The sequence below is a fragment of the Microtus oregoni genome, unplaced genomic scaffold (assembly GCF_018167655.1).
Source record: "Microtus oregoni isolate MIOR12 unplaced genomic scaffold, Mior012 000060F_001, whole genome shotgun sequence".
Lineage (NCBI taxonomy): Eukaryota > Metazoa > Chordata > Mammalia > Rodentia > Cricetidae > Microtus > Microtus oregoni.
The window spans coordinates 1323870-1341074 of record NW_024543836.1 but is presented as its reverse complement, the minus strand read 5'-3'; the positions used below and the strand labels follow the sequence as shown (position 1 = coordinate 1341074).

The 17205-nt window shown below is 42.7% G+C and overlaps 1 protein-coding gene across 1 annotated transcript in view; it reads left to right on the top strand.

Moving 5' to 3' along the window:
- LOC121439071 (dual 3',5'-cyclic-AMP and -GMP phosphodiesterase 11A) overlaps positions 1-17205 on the top strand; it is a 282745-nt gene that overhangs the window by 37687 nt on the left and 227853 nt on the right. Inside the window, exon 2 of the mRNA XM_041639564.1 lies at positions 3866-4024. Coding sequence (XP_041495498.1) covers positions 3866-4024 — 159 coding nt within the window. The remainder of the gene's footprint in view (positions 1-3865; positions 4025-17205) is intronic.

Here is a 17205-nt window from a genome sequence, read left to right as displayed (position 1 = left end):
TCCCTGCTTATGAAGGACAGTTATACTCAAAACATTTGATATGAAAAAAAAATATTATGACATGAAAATTCTTGAGGCAAGGAGAGGCTACACCAATTATGAGAAACTCATTCCAGATTTTAACGACCTTGTGAGAGGAGCCTTACCTGAAGTTCTTAGCTGCTCCTGGGGCGGATTAGTTCTTGTTCCCTGGTCCTCAGGGAGACGAATATAAATGGAGTACCATTGCCCTCTGATGCTGCTCCGGACGCCTGGAGGCATTTGCTAGGCTTCTGTTCAGGTTTCCATTTTTAGGAGCAAATAAGATCAAGGTCATGGGCTCCGTGCTGATCCTGCCTCCTCCATACTTGGCTGTCTGTGGAATTTCACTGACTTCTAGAGAGCTTCGGATGAAAAGTGATTGAGCAACATTCTCGTTCTTACTGAGGCAGGCTTTACTTTCTTTTCCAAGTTTCTTTAACCGAAACAATGCACACACACACAGACACAGACACACACACACTCATTTTAGGGACATCTCCATAGGTTGAGCACCACTGCTTTAGACAATACCGGCTATGTAGAGGAAGTGGACCATCAGGGATGTGGCTTTGAAGGTAAGACTAATTCATGGTTCACTCCTTTTCCTCCACTTCCTCAAGCCTTGAGGTGACAAAGCCCTTTTCTGTAGCACATGCTGTAGCCACAGAGATGATCAACTTCAACCCCGGCCCAGAATCCACTGAGCCTAAGACACAGATGGACTCTCTGTGGCTCGGATTCAGCATGGCTCTCTCCTCCTTTAAGTTGCTTGGTCAGGTAGTTTATCATCAAGGAGAGAAAAATACAAAGTCTTCAAGTTGAAGATCATCCCTGCCTTGCTCCCAGTATCTGAGAGAAAGCACTCTGGGGCTTCCTTTGGAGATGAGTTTGGCCTAGGCCTACTGGTTGGTAGAAAAGAAACTTTTCTTCAGAGATGCAGGCCTTCATAATGGTGCAAAGGTCAAGGCAGAAGATCCAGACCTGTTCCAGATAGAACTTGTGAGTCCAGCCCACTACAGTCCACTCTGCTGATATACATCACCAGAATACATGTTGTTCTTCTTTTCCCCTTCAATTTTTAGGATTTCCACATCAATGCATTCTTCGGTCTTGTTCCTTATTATTATTTATTATTTTGATAATTCTTGCATGCAGACTGCATACGAGATTTTAAGATGGAAAGTTTAGCGTTGACTGGATGAGGTGGAAGGCAGCCTTCGGCCACTTTGAAAATGTCCTGGTGTGTAGTCAGAGCGGAGAAGCCCTGGGCCTGGGGCCAGAAGTACACCCCACTTTGCTTAGGAAATAGCTGCTTTTGTTCACTTCACACATAGACCGCACCTCTGTCTCAGCCTCTCCGTCCCAGGAAATGACGTTTCTACTTACCCGCTTCTCAGATGAAAACTCGAGGCTCGATTTTTCCCCATTGTGCTTCCTTCCCCAGCCAACCCCTCAAGTACTGTGCTCCACCTTCTCTCTTCCTCACCCCTCTGCTGACTTTCCTGTAACTCCCTTGGCCTTTCCTAAGCCAGAGCATCTCTAGGCTTTATGTCATGACTTCCTACCAGGTAGCTGCTACCTGGTATCCGATTCTGTATCAGATCCAAAAGGTTCCTGATTTCTAAGAACAGTCTTAATTTTTAAAAGTAAATTTAAACACCTAAAGAACAGTTCATCCATCTTTGTGGGATCTTCACATCATACTGTATTTGCCTTGTAGACCTTTTACATAAGTGAGTTAAGTACATTTTTATTACACAGCACATAGTTAAATATGTCTTCATACAATACAATTTCATTTTCGATGTTCTAATATATGTTATGTAGTGGAAACATAATAATGTTTAAGATTTCCATGCCTTCAATTTAGGGAAGTAAAAAAATTGAAGATTAAACCTGCTTAGAATTTATAATACTTGGGGAGCTGGGTAGATGAGTCAGTGGTTAAGAGCTCTGGCTGCTCTTCCAGAGGACACGGGTTCAACTCCCTGCACCCACATGGCAGCTAACAGCTGTCTGTAACTCCTTTTCCAGGGGATCCAATGCCCTCATATACCTGCAGGCACAATGTACATAAAAAGAATTTATAATACTAAAAAATTAGATTTGTTATTTATTTTACATGTGTTAGTGTTTGGGTTTTTTGTTTTTTATTTTTTATTTTATTTTCGAGACAGGGTTTCTCTGTAGCTTTTTGGTTCCTGTCCTGGAACTAGCTTTTCTAGACCAGGCTGGCCTCGAACTCACAGAGAGCCGCCTGCCTCTGCCTCCCAAGTGCTAGGATTAAAGGCGTGAGCCACCACCGCCCGGCATGTGTTAGTGTTTTGTCTGAGTTTGTGTGTGTGCGTGGGGAGGGGTTTGCTGGGAACTGAACCCAGGTCCTCTGCAAAAGCAACAATTACTCTAAATGACTGAGCCCTCTCTCCAGCCCCAAACATTTGTAATAATGTGATAGACCTTCATGCAGGACTCTTCCCCCTAAAGAGAACTTCTCTATATTCACTCTTTATAGGGATCCTCTTGGGATCTAGAAGTCAGTGCCGTGAGCAGGAGCTGCTCTCATTCAAAGCCTTTTTAGCATACGCAGTCAGCCATCATGGCGATAGCCGGACGTAGGGACGCACGCTCCAAACATTAAACACTGTCTAAGCCTCTGCAAAGTTTTACTTATGAATTAACAGTCTTTCCCTTTACCCTTCATTACCAGGACAAACAGAGGAGCCATTTGGTCATATATTGTAGTAATAAAATCAAATCCCCTTAAGAGAAAGGTAAACAAAAGGGAAACCCGTGTCCATTATGTCTAGCTGCACTGCGGCTCTCAGGAGAAGCTGGGAGACGATCCCATTAACTAAAAGTTCTCAGACACAGCTGCTGCCGGGTTTCGCCTCAAAGGTTAAATTTCTATATTAGGCGAAAAGGTCCGTCTCTCTTGTGGATCTGACCTGGGGTTTCCTCCTTCTCTCTGTTGAATCGCACACAGGACAGAAGCAAAGGGGGCTCAATCAGAGCCTCCACCGCAGGCCAGCAGCGCCGCAATGCCAGTGTCCTAGTGGTTGATACAATTCCTGCTATCCATTTGACTCGAGCACCTATGTTCTTGGTGCTACACATCCTTCCCAAGGCATCACATCAGAAAACGATGATGATATCTCGCTCAGTCATGCTAAATTTAATTACTCGCCTAAGATGGAATCTGCCAGATCTCTTCATTACAGAGCATATATTAGCATTATCATTAAGTACGTTAGGGTGGCCTTTGAAGACCATGTGGATGCCTGTTTAATATCCTTCACCTAAGGGTCTTAGCAGTCGTTGATGACCCTTGCTCACGACAGTAGTTGGCAAAGGATATTATATAACTTATTTATCCTACATCTTTCAGCTGGCATTCTGTTTCTCTCCTCCCTCATTCCTTTTTGGAACTGTTTTTGAAATATTAGAATGGGTGCATAGATTTTTTCCATAATAATTCTAATTAAAAATAAATTAATTCTTTCTTAAATATTTCAATATGTTTTATGCATTTGCCACATCACTTTCTTGCATAATATTTTACATTCAGGTATCATTATGAAATAACATATTTTGTTGAGTAGAACACAATGGAGTTCCCTAGAACGCTGGCCCGTTTTCCTTTTGTTAGTCTGGCTGCTCACCATGATGGTGATGATCTATCATCTATTTTCCTTTGGTGCTCTAAATACAAAATCAAATCCATTTATTGAGAAAAAAAGCTGGGGGCAGGAGGAGGGCCTTTCCCAGTGACACATGGACTCACATTTCCCCTTCGTCCCTCACCTCCTGGCCCTTGCAATGAACGCCTTCTCTGGCTTCTTTTTAGGACCGAAGATTCAATGACGAGATCGACAAGCTCACTGGGTACAAGACAAAATCGCTCCTGTGCATGCCAATCCGGAGCAGCGATGGAGAGATCATCGGTGTGGCCCAAGCAATAAATAAGATTCCTGAGGGTGCTCCATTTACGGACGATGACGAAAAAGTAAGACTTCACGCCTTGCATGACTTGGACTTTCCATTCTGCTCACAGATTGCCGCTCTCCCTGAAAGGACGGGAATTACATGAATAGTCTTCGATTAGCGTATTCACAGATCTGAGAGCTTTTCCTGAGCTGTACGAGATGTAATGGGAGGCTTTTTTAGCATTTCAGAGAATGTGGCATAATTGAAAATAATCGCTCCACTTTTTTAAAAAAAGCCTGCTTCTCATTACAAGTTCCAGTGGTATTCTCGCTATTGCTTGGTCTTTATTTGCCTTGTAAGTCAGCCTTTAAATTATCAACAGCACCATGACCATACGTGACCCAAGGGAGGGCAGAGAGTGTGGGAAGATCACTGCGCTTCAAAAACTCAGCATATTCTCTTACCGTTTCTATAACTGTGACGGAGAAGCTCTTTTCTTACTTCTTACATAAAAACCTCAATAAAACGAGGGTCATTTAATTGTTATTGTAAATCACTAGTAAAGGGAGCATCAGTTTTGGTTCTGAAGAACAAGTGGCTTTGGCAGAAGTCCATACTTTTTGCTCTAGAACTTTAAGTTCCTCTGCTAATGATTTACTGCAGGCCTTGCCGAGAAGGGCTCTTCAGGGAGCAGAGGCTCTGGCTTTGGGACGTTTACCTTCCTCCTGAATAGAAACTGGTGGCAGTGAAAGCAAACCTCACTTGTCATGTTGGATGACTGCTATACTGCTAGTTAATTGAAAACTTTATGATTTTACCTTCGGGATGAGGTTATCTTATTTGCCAGTGCCAGCTGTTAATAGTCCCAGAAGGCAACTGCAGTGGCACAGAAGGTCAGTGTGAAATGTGATCCTGGGAAAAGGGGAAGGGTTTCGATGAACTGAGTCCTTCGCCGAGGTCCTTTCTAAGTGGGATTGAAAGAACTCAGATCATTGTAAGAATACAGAAGCTCACAGAACCTCGGGTGACTTCCTATCAATCCTGCATGGGAAACACACGGGTTGGGATCACAGGAGGTGGGTGGGTAAATCCCACATGTTTTGTGCCACCCGAGGTGGGAGGCAGCAAGATGTTCTAGAGCGTTCTGGCTGTAGATGAGAGAGGCTCACCAAAGGGCTTTCTCGGAAGAGATGGTATCTCGTCTCTAAGTCAAGAATTGGTTTCAATGGACAGAACTAAGAGAAACAGATAAAGTGTTTAGAAGTCAGTTTTCAACAAATGGTGGTGGCTTCAAAGACCCGTGGCTGTCCAACGCCAAGAAAACGTGATGGTGAGGGCTCAGCCCTAAACAAGTTGTACATCACCCCTTCTAAGGCTCAAGGAAGCTTGTGGAAGAGGGGCAGGAAGAAGGTAACAGAAGACAGGGGAGAGAGCTGTGCTTTAGGCAGGACCCGGCCACTGTAATAATGAACCCACAGCAGCTGTAGTTACTGCACAAGACTGGCCCTGTAAACACGGAGAGAGAAGTGCTCATAACGCATACCCCTTACTGCTGAACTATTGGCGAGATGGATTCTTAGAGAGGAAAAGCCGTTGCTTTCCGTTGTGTTATCCACTGGTAAGCCCAGCAGGCTCCAACAGAGAGCTCTAAATCCACAGGGATATAAACTCTCAATCCATGGCGACACAAATAACCCAAGCTAAACTCCGTGAGTCAGAAAGCAAAATAAATAGATAGAAACACGAGAAAGAGATTTGTAGGGGGAAAATAGATGGGTAGGATGGACATTAAAGAGAGTAAGGACTGAGAGTAATCAGTATGCACTTATAAAACTATGTGAAATTGCAAAGGAAAGTAATAATAATTTCTGGGTTGCCCACAGGGGAAAAAAACAGGGAACAAGGAAAGGCTTGTGAGTAGGATTAGGAGGCTCTGGAGTCAGAATGCCTCCAAGACAGACTCAAGCATTTTCTCCTTAGCTGAAGGAGCTTAGACACCTTGTCAGGTCCTTCTGAGCCTCACAACCTTCCTCACAGGGTTGCTGTGAGGAGTGAAACAGATCGTAGACAGTAAGTGCTCGGGGTGACCCTCATCAGGAGACAGGCCACAGCTGCCTTGCCGTCATTCAGACACACAGTAGTAAATTTATTGTGCAATTAGCATAATGATATTTTTTGTCCCCTTACCTTAAAATTCCATTTTTTAAGATTTCAAGTTATATATGGCACAATTTTAAAACACTTCAATGTATGAAAAACAGCAAAAACTTCAAGGTACACAAAAAATTAAATATATCCATTTAGAGATATTCATGTACTTAATGTCACAGCAAATAAGAATGTATTTTGTTTCTTGAGAGTTCCATGCCTGTGACTCAGTGGCTGTATGTGGTTCATGCGATAATTGTTGGGAGAACTTGGAAAGGTCATTGGTTCCTCCTCTGGCGTAGGGATCGTCGCCTGACAGATGGTCATCCAGCCCCATACTAAAGCTTTCTCTTCAGTGGCTTTAATGATCTCATGCTCTTTAAAACTCTTGGATAATTATCAAGAATTTAATTTGCAGAGAGTTTTGTGTGAGTTCCAATCTCCCATAAGCATGTATTCATCATTTCAGCTACACACTGGCAAATTACTAGTTTGGCAATTCACGCTGAAGGTTCACATAAAGGCAGGCCATGTAGAAGGGCTGACTGGAATTTTCTGGTTCAGTGCATGGGTCCTAAACAAATGTTCTTGCTTTCCAGGGCTATGCATGAGCTATCTGATTTGGGTGGTAAGATTAGAGTTTTCGTGTCCAATTCACTTATCACTTTGTTCTTCAGAGGGAGTAAAGGGAGACATTATTTTTGCAGACTAACATTATGAGTCGGATAGAAGCAAACCTTGGTGATCTATTAAGACATTTGTCACCAGCATGGCAGCTAGGAAATGGTCCTGCGTGTAGGCTCTTATCTATCCTTTCAGGCTGTGCACACTTCAGCAGCAAAGGTATCATCTCTTGTCACGTCAAATAAAACAGAATGTGTCTGGTACAGTCACTTTCCAATGGCAGATGTGTAACAGTCATAGCCTGAAGTTCTACTTTGGTTGTTGATAATGGGGTTTCTTAGCTTGTGGTTACCTCCTCTCAGCTCATAAATCAGAGCATCAGCTAGCCTGATACGTTCATCCTTTGGACCTGGGATGCTGCCAACACAGCTCAGCTGCTGGAGACTGGCCATATTCCAGAACTTGTTACTGGTAGTGCTACCCTGCCAGCTGGCATTGAGGGGGGTGCCTGGAGGGCTCTAACGAGTCTCTGTAGAAGCTTGAGTTTGCTATGAGATATAAGCATGAGATTCACAGACAGATAATGGGGAGGAGTTCATAAAACCTTGACCTTACACTTCAAAACTCCATGAGGAGGATATTAAGCAACTATGCATTGTCTAAGGTACAAGAAATGTCAGATTCATTGTGTTGAGGAGGGGAATGCTGAGTTCGTTATACCAAAAGAAGGACAGGTTGGTGGTCTCAGAAAGACAAACACAATTCATGCAGGCTACTAACACAAAAGTTGGCTAGCATATGGTTGGTTTCTTTTCATTTTGATATCTTTAGACATGGTTGCAAGTTGCAATTCTACCATTACAGCCAACTTCCGAACAACTAGCCACTTTCATAAGGCAACTTACTGAGAACAAAGATAGATAGATGGATTTCTTCTTCATCTTCTGAGTAGTTTCTGCAAAAGATGCGATGTAAAAGGCCTTTTCTGATAGTTTAATAAACCATTGATCTACAGCAGTGGTTCTCAGCTTTCCTAATGCTGTGACCTTTAACACAGTTCCTCATATTGTGGTGACCCCCAACTAAAAAATGATTTTTGTTGCTTCTTCATAACTGTAACTTTGCTACTGCTATGAATTGTAACATATATCCGTATTTTCCAATGGTCTTAGATGACCCCCATGGAAGGGTCATTAGACCCCCCCCCAAAGGGGTTGTGACCCACAGGTTGAGAACTGTTGATCTACAGGGACACACTGTAACACTTCCACCAGGAGCGTTTACTGTTTTCTGCTAATATTTCATTGCTTTTAAGATGCTGAAATATTAAAGGAGCGGTGCATCAACTGATTGCAAGAAATGCCCTCTGCATACTCATCCTTTATTTTCACGTTTTTGCTGCATGCCAGCTAAGCTTTCTGAACATGTTGCTATAAAATTATGATTAAATATTAGTGTTCAGCAAAAGAGCCCAAACGTCCTGGCAGATGGCTTGTGGTTTCAAGTTGTATTTGATCAATAAGATCTTAGTCCAGGGAAAAATTTGGATCAAATCCCATAACTTGTTAGTATTTTATCTCCATTTAAACCATGATTTAGTCAAGCATTTTAATGGTGATTGCCCAGGGTCCAGATAGTCATGGTCAGAGCATCAGTGGCCGATTTATCGCGGCCTATGCCTTCACTGGACGGCATCTGACCAAGAGTTTCAAAATAACCAAGGTTTGCAAGAAAGTTGTTTACAAACACATTCCTGTCAGAATTCAGGATGAACTTTGGTTCTCTTTGCCTGCTGGAGAGATACTGTGTGGCCTCCTGCCTCTGCCTTAGGCAGAGTCCACCTCTGGGTAAGAAAGCAAGCGTGTGCCTGCCAGACTGACACCCAACGAAGACCGCAATACTCTGCCATTTTGTTATGGTGCCTTGGGTCCCCAAGGCCACACCTTGGCATATCCTCCCCGTGGACTACAGGGTACCCTGTTTCTCCACTTGTCTTCACAGCTTAAGTGAAATCCATCATTGGACCTCAGTAGGGTCTAGACAGAAACATTCTGGTTTGTCGTTTGTCATGGTCCTTAATACCTTACATTTTAGCCCCCCACCCCAGGTGTCCCCAAATGATTGTGATTGAATTTTGACTGACAATTTGTTAAGAAATAGAAATGATCAAATAGTCAAAAAAATTTAAAAATCAATATTACGATTCGACAAAATGGATGTGTCTGCATGGTGTGGGCTTAGGATCTAGGTTGACTGACAGCCTCAGGGAGAATATATTGCCTTCCTCCGATGGCTAATGTGGCCATGTCCGTAGACCCTGGAATCTACGTAAAGATGGAAGGGGAGAACCAGATATGTCAAGTTCTGACCTCTGTAAACACACACCTGCTGCGGGAGCACATCTGTTCCTTCAGCCAATAGCCTTTAATATACCAGCCCACTGGGGCGTGGTCTCTTATACTTTAAAAGCAGCAGGAACTGTGCGTTAGCTCTCTTGCTTCTGGCTCCTGTTCTGGCTGCTAGATTCTCTGTTTCCTGTTTGCGACGAGAGGACTGTTGATTGGGACAATGATCTGTAAGTTTTCCTCCTTAAATAAATAAATCTTTTAATTATCCATAATTCTTAACTGGTGTGGTATTGTTTTGCGGCTTCACACCCACAATCATATACACATAATGACAGTAAGTAAAACCTAGACAGCTGTCATAAATTGTTACTGGCTTCAACTCAACCTGCTTCCTTTTCTCTTTATTCCAGGAGCTCACTTAAAGTGTGTCTCTCTAGGCAACCTTATATACCAAACTTGCTTTATTTTTTATGCTTTATTTTATTTTTATTTTTGTGTATGGGTTGTGTGTGTGTGTGTGTGTGTGTGTGTGTGTGTGTGTGTCCTTAGAGGCTAGAAAATGGCTTTGGAGCTCCTGGACCTGGAGTTTGGGTAGTTGTGAGCTTCCCAATGTGGGTGCTAGGAACCAAAGTCCAATCCCAATGTTAAGAGTACTAAGTGTTCCTAACCACTGAGCAGTCTCTCCAGCCTCCTAGGCTTGCTTGATGGCTGTGTCCATCCCAAGCATTCTCATAATGTTTTCTTATGAGTAGCAAGTTCTAGCCACAATAATTGTTATGATCACTCAGGTGGAGGGAATGGACAGTCTGGTTGATTGTAACCTAACATGGCTGGGCTGTCCATACTATAGAGCTAAATAGGCAAGGTTATGACAGATCTGGCAGAGTTGGGCCAGCTAATACTACAGGACTATTAAACCCACAGCTCTTAATGGCTATCAGGACGTGAAATAGTTAAACCATGTCTAAGAGCACAAAACATCAGATAACTATCTTACAAACATGGTTCCAGACTTGAGCATGATTTAGACAAGAAAGAATGTTCTACAATGGCAGGTTAGAAATAAATAAGAGCTTTGTTGGCAGGAAGAATTGTTGTTAAGGAACCAGAGCAGGTGCTGCGGATTCTTATTTCCTGGAGATCTCAAATGGAGGCAGACAACTGTCATCGAATGAATAGCTGAGTGCTAATGTCTGGATAAACACGAGGTGGCTTCTTTTGGTCTTAGAATGCTGAAATTCTTGAACTTCTGCTAGTGCTCCTCTTCTTCCATTTCCTCCTCTTTCCCCGCTGGAGACAAAAACTATCTATGTAATAACAGCCTGGCCTGTAATAAATTTTGAAAAACTCAAATTATTTTTTACTGTAAGTAGAACGTAGCGGGCATCAAATACATTTAACTATCTTCAAATTGCATGTTTTTTCAATGTGTTCCTTTTATGATAAGGTCATTTTCTAAGTATGAAAATAATATAACTCTATTGTAGAAAGTTTGAAAAGTATAAAAAAGTAAAATTTATGTCACCCATAAACCTCTTTCAGAAAATTTATTGTTTTTGTTCTTGATGAATTTCCCTGTCTTTATTTATTACTACCTGTAAAAATGTTCTGAATTTGTAGTATGTAATATATAGAATACTTTTTAAAAATCATATATTAAGTAATTCCTTAAATGTTTGATTCAAATGATTCCATCATTTTTCTACTGTGTAATTATATAAGTTGGTTTAATCATTTTGTTTCTTAGCATTGAGGTTGTTTTCAAAAATCATGTTATTATAAAATTACTATTAACCTCTCAATAAATAATCAATCTTGGGCCTTGCCTTAGAATAGCTATTGAAGTGCTGTGTCATAGATCAGAAATGAACCAACTCCTGCAGTTCAATGTGGTTCAAAGTAACTGTGAGGATTACTGGGTCAAGAGGTTTGAAATTAATTTTAAAATAGCTTTATTGAGATATAATGCACATACTACATAACTCATCCACCTACAATTTAATAGCCTTTAGTATAGTCACACAGGTTTGTAACTATTAACACACATTTTCAAGGCATTCCACTCCCCCATACCCTCTGCCCATTAGCATCACTTCCCACTTTCTCTCAGGCTTCCTAGTATTATATCCAATCATTGTCCTTCTCTCTCTGTGGATTTGCATATTTTTGGGCAGATCCTACAAACAGCACCATAGAATATAGAATCCTTGGCAGCTCATTTCTTTTATTTACACAACGTTTCAAGAGCCATCCGAGATGTAGTATATGTTAGTGCTTTATTTCTTTCTATGGCTGATCATATTTCATCATATGGATACAGTAAGTACATTTATTTACTCTTTCATCAGTTAGTGAACATTTAGATTACTTTCTTTTTTATTATTATGAATTACGCTATAATAAACATACAATTTTTTTCTGAAGGTGATTTTATTTCTCTTCCATATATTTCTAGAATTGGAATTGCTGGTTTTTGTGCTAAAATCCTGTTTAGTGGTTTGAGAAACTACTGAGTTGTTCCTGCAAAGGAGCCGCACATTTTCCACGTTCACAGCACTGTGTGCTGATTCTGGTCCTCCCTCGCGCTCACTAACACTCCTGGTCGTCTCCATTGCAGACGGCCTGGTGGGTAGGCAGGAGCATTTCAGAGTGGTTTTATCTTACCTAGATGGCTGACGGTGCGGAACAATTCTCATGTGCTTCATGTGGAAACACTTTTTGTCTTTAAGTTTCATCTATACTATCTTCAGGAAATTGCATTAATTTGTAAAGCTTATAGCTGCATATAACGAGAGCCTGAACTAGGATTCCCGTACCGCACCTAAAGGCAGTACTGGAGACAGAAGGGTGTGGAGACAGGTCAGTCTGCCAGGTCAAACTGATGCACTCTGGGTTCAGTCAGAAGAGACCTGACCCCCACACACATACCTGCTCCTGCACACATCCACGCTAATACTTCCTTACACACACACACACACACACACACACACACACACACACACACACACTATCAGACTGGAGTTGGGACTCATTAACACATAATGACTTCATGCATATATAACCTTGAGGTAGGTAACTCATTTTATTCTAACTTCTTGTTTCCAATGGCAAAACATTTTCTAATGTATGTTTTCCCCCCTTCCAACTTCTCTCTAGCTTTCCTTTGTTTTTTTTTAAAAAAAAAAAACCAAAAACCAAAAACCGAAAAACTCTACTTAAAAATCAGAATTTGCATAGTGCTTGATTGTAGCCAGCAGTGGAGTGAGGTGTTTTGTGTTTATCATCCTGCAGCCAATCAGGGATCCCCCACCCCATGTTTAGTTAAATTATGGAGTGCACTATTTAAATGAGACCACATTATATTCCTTATTGGAGAATTTAAGATGGAATATGAGCTAAATGTATGACTGACATAGTTGTAATAGTTGTAATTTCTATTTCTAATAATCTATCCATTTAAAATACATACTTGGATTGTTTTCTCCTTTCCTTCTTTTTGGTATTTGAGGTAGAAATGAAGCCATTGCTTTTTTTTTTTTTAACATTTCCAATTATTTCTTTTTATGTCTCCCTGATCTGCCTTGGGTAATATCCTGACTAGATATGATTGTAGGCTACTTTATGGGCAGAGTCTGATCTGCTTGTCAATCAACAAAGGAGCATTTTTTTTTTCTCTCCTCAAATTGGGCACACTCCATTAAGAAAGGAGGAGAAGTGTCACATGCAAGGACCCTATGCTACCAAAGCAGGCAGCAAGGTCCCCCAGGGGAGGCCCACGCTGGAGTGGGGAAATGTTAAGAGAGGGCAGAAGTAATGAACAGCTTTGAAAAATGAGGATATGTAAGTTAGAGCTGCCCAGAGACGCTTTGAAGGTCTGTCACACACAGTTCTTGAAAGGGGGCGCACATAAAACTGGAAGGTGGTAATGAAGCTCTCCCGCTGGAGAGAGTCTGAAATGAGGCCCCATGAGAAAATGCAGCACCGTCGGTTGGCTGGACCTTGACTTCCTTCATCTGTAGGGCATATGTGGTGTTTTGGAAAGACTTTGTCTAGACGATACAGAAAGTAACTGCAGGAACTCAGTACCTTCTTGTTCTGGATGTCGCCCAGCCGTCGATAGTGCAGCATCCTGCAAGAGCTAACTCCATGGTCGGGGCTTTATTTGGTCTTCAAAGACTCTCTTCCTCTCTTTCCTCTTCCTCTTGCTCTCTTTATCCACCTCCTATTACATCAACATCAGGTTTGCGAACAGTTTTATACTGACTTGGATTTGCCATTATTCTTCAGGGGTCCTGGTAGAGTATAGCAGACATTTGCTTTAGGTTTTCTGTTCCACTTCCTAATTCTAAAACAGAATGAGGAGTCCAGATAAAACCTGCAGTTATTCTCCATAACCTCGAGGGCAGACAGCCCAGTCCTCAGACCATCCTGCAAGTGTCTGTTGCTTCTTTTCAGAAGTTGATTCTAAATCTATACCAACTCTTCATTATCAAAGCTGGGGAGAAGAATCAGTGTGTAAAGGGCTTGCACATTGCAAACCCAAGGACCTGAGTTTGCATCCCCAGCCCTCAGGTAAAGACTTGGCATAACATATGAGTTGAGTTCCAGGGCTAGGGGTTGGGATACAAGCAGATCCTGGGGCCTCATTGGCCAGTAAAATGGCAAGTTCCAGGTTCTGTGAGAAGCACTTTCACAAAACATTAAGTGGAGAGTAAAGAGGAAGATATTTGTTGTAGACTTCTGGCCTCCATGTAAGCATGAGTGAGTGAACCTACACATAGGTTTCCCCCCCTCACTTAGCACTTGGCATGATGTCACCAGAACTTTCTAGAACACATGGGGGAGTCTAGTACTTTTTTCTGGCCAATATTTCTCCTCCAGATCTAGAATGCCATGGCACAAAGCTTTGGTGCTGGTGCTGTGGCACACTGCCATGCTGGCTTTCACAGTTTGGATCTTTGAAGAGCCACCTGTCTGAAAACAACAGATGGCAAACTTTCGGTCTACAACACAGATGTCTTAAGTAGAACACAAATGCTTCTTCCTCCCTCATTCTCTCGTCTTCAAACTGCTGCTGAGGGCAGATCTCACACAGAATACTGGGTGAAGGAAGGGTTAATTTTCCTGGTCGTGCACAGAGAGGAAGTCACCCTGCTTGAAGCTCCATCAAGACTAGCATGTAAAACACTGTTCTATCAGTGCTAGAAATATCAGGGTCCAACCACCTCCAAAAGGAAGATTATTCTGAGTAAAAACTCTTTGGGAAAAGACTCTCTGACCCCATTGTCTCAGTGATGTTCAGTGTTTATGAGAAGCTGGACCTGATGCCAAAGGCAGGGAGCTTGTTCTGCTGACAAGACCAGCTGGGCAGGCGATAGTGGAGGTGACAGATGATGGCATGCTGGGGATACAGCTGGCTACACAACTCTCTGAGAACATCTGGGTTTGCGTTTGGGGAAACTTCATGCCTAACTTAATTTACATCATCTTCAGTATCCCTACGAGGAAGGCAGCTCTCCGGTTTTCTTGCGGATGAGAGGATGCTGTCTCTCCTGCCAAAAGAGAGCATCAGATACCCCTGAGCTGGAGCTACAGACGGATGCGAGTCACCTCGTATGAGTGCAGGGACCCAGACTCAGGTCCCCTGGTAGAGCAGCAAGCACTTCTAACCATGAAACTGTCTTCCTAGCCTCCCTCTATTCTTAGGTCTCATGAATTGAATACATGACAGTTCTCCAGAAATACACTTCCAACTTGGAGGCAGAAGTTTTGTAGGCGCCAGTGTCCTTAAGGCAACCCCGGCTAACACTCTCAGAATGACAGCTCTGGCACCACTTAGGGGAGAGGGATATAGGAGGGGGCTTCCCCTGAGCTCCTCTTGCTTCTTCACAGAGCGGAGTGGAGGAATAAGCAAAGCTCTAGGCTTGAAAATGATCAGAAACCATTGGTTTATTAGGATAATTTTCACCAACTGTGCAATTAGTTTTGCAAACGATGTGATGATCATATATTTATTTTATTCCTCCAAAAATTATTCTGCTTTACTGAAGTATTTCACAAACAAATATAAGAAAAGACTTCACTTCCTGTCCCTATATAAGTCTGTAAAGCCCTCTCCTGAGCAGCCAGGAAGCCTGTCAGACGTTCATGGACTTCATATGAATTCCCTATGTGTATCTGCACAGCCTGGGTAGAACATCTCAAACTATCTGATGTGGGATTCCCCTCTGTGTGCTGTGAATACCACTGGTTAATAAAACAACTGGCTTGTCCTGATAGGGTAGACCAGAGCTGCGGGGAAGGGGACGGGGGGGGGGGGGGGGGCAGGGACGACTAACTGAATGCTGGGAGAAAGGAGGCGGAGTCAGGAAGAAGCCATGGAGCCGGAGTTGCAGCCAGAGACAGACACACCATAACTTTGCTGGTAGGCCATGACCTCATGGTGATGCACAGATAATGGAGATGGGTTAAATTAAGAAGTAAGTGTTAGCCAATAAAAAACTAGAGCTAATGGGCCAAGCAGGGATTTAAATAATAAGGTTTCTGTGTGATTATTTCGGGTCAGAGCTGTCAGGCGGCTGGGAAACGAACAAGCAGCCTCCATCCTACAACTATCTTCATCAGGAATGTGTAGCTCTGAAGGCTGTTTTTCCTTCCTTTCTAGCTGGAGAAAGTAGGGCATGGGGCATAGCTTTGAAGGACATGTATTTTGTCTCCTAGTGCTCCCCCCGTCTCTCCTTCACTCCCTTTCTTTCGTGGTCCTGAGGATTGAACGCAAGACATTTCATGTACTAAAGAGATTATCTACCACTGAATACATCCTTAACCCTACTGCTCTTCATTTTGAAAGTAAAAATTCAAATTATTATTCCTATTTAAAAGGCAAAACTAGATGAATGCGCTATTCTGACCTTAAAGGAGAAATCACAGAGTCTGAGTCGCTGAAAAATCCAAGACACAAGTACGTTCTAATTGACAAAGCAGTGATCTGATTGAAACGATTCATGTTTCTTTCTGAGAAGGGCATCTTCCTGCGAGTCACATGACGAGCCTTTGCACCACTATCACTATGGCTTTGATGAGGCTTGAGGTTGACAAGGTTTTTATAATGCTAAAACCATGGGGTGGTGTGTTTTTAGGTTTGATAAAGATTCACGCAATTGGGTCTCTTTCCCGTTCCCTCCCTCCATCATGCTACTTAAAGGGATCTGGTGGAGGAACTCATATCCAGATCGTGTGTCCACAGCCCCTACCCCAGTGGCAGGATGTGCCGGTAAGGCCTGGTTCCACTCAGACGGGGTCTCACGGATCCACCCTGTCTTTCTGGCAGGAATGGGGGGTGGAGGATTCAAAGGGACAGCAATGTTGAAAAGTGCTCCTGTCCCTCAGGTGGAGGGCAATTCTGGTGAGGGGCAGTGACTTCCTGAGAACACACAGTACCAACAAACAGCCCTCCTCAGAGAGTCATCACAGTATCCCCCTGTCAATCAGAAACACTATTCTTCCTGGAAGTGGGGGGGGGGGGGGTTATTAACTACAATGAAGAACCTTGCCAATGCAATAACTACCCATGCTGGGTCCCAGCAGATCAGTTAGTAGATTCATTTCCCCACTGCACAAACGGCAAAAATCCCTAGTTTGTACATAAAGGAATTCACAGGCGAACACGTCCGTCTTCTGGGGAAAATGAGCTTTCATTTCCTTGGTTGTTTGTTGCTCTCCTCTGAATATGACAAGGAAGATTTAGCCCTGGGCCGAGGACTCTGGACTTCATTCATTCCGCACGACCACTAATAGCTTTTCTTCATAACCACATCAAGAACTGAAACTGCCTCAGGAAACAGCATTCCCCATCTCCAGTGAATTGCTTATCTCTCCTGAAGCAGGACCACATTGCTCGTGCTGTTGTATTTATGTGTTTTCTGATGTAATAGACACGCTAAGGTTATCAGTTGTTCTAGAATAGAGAATGAATGTTGGGCCCCTTTGAGAAGAATGCAGTAGAAAACAACCCAAGCAGACTCCAGTCACCAAAAGTAGAATATATGTTGGGCGTTAGATGAAGCTAGTAGGTAATCCTCTTGCGTTTTCTTCTCTGAGAAATCACAGACTTTCCGAGTCAGAGTAATGAAGTTTTATG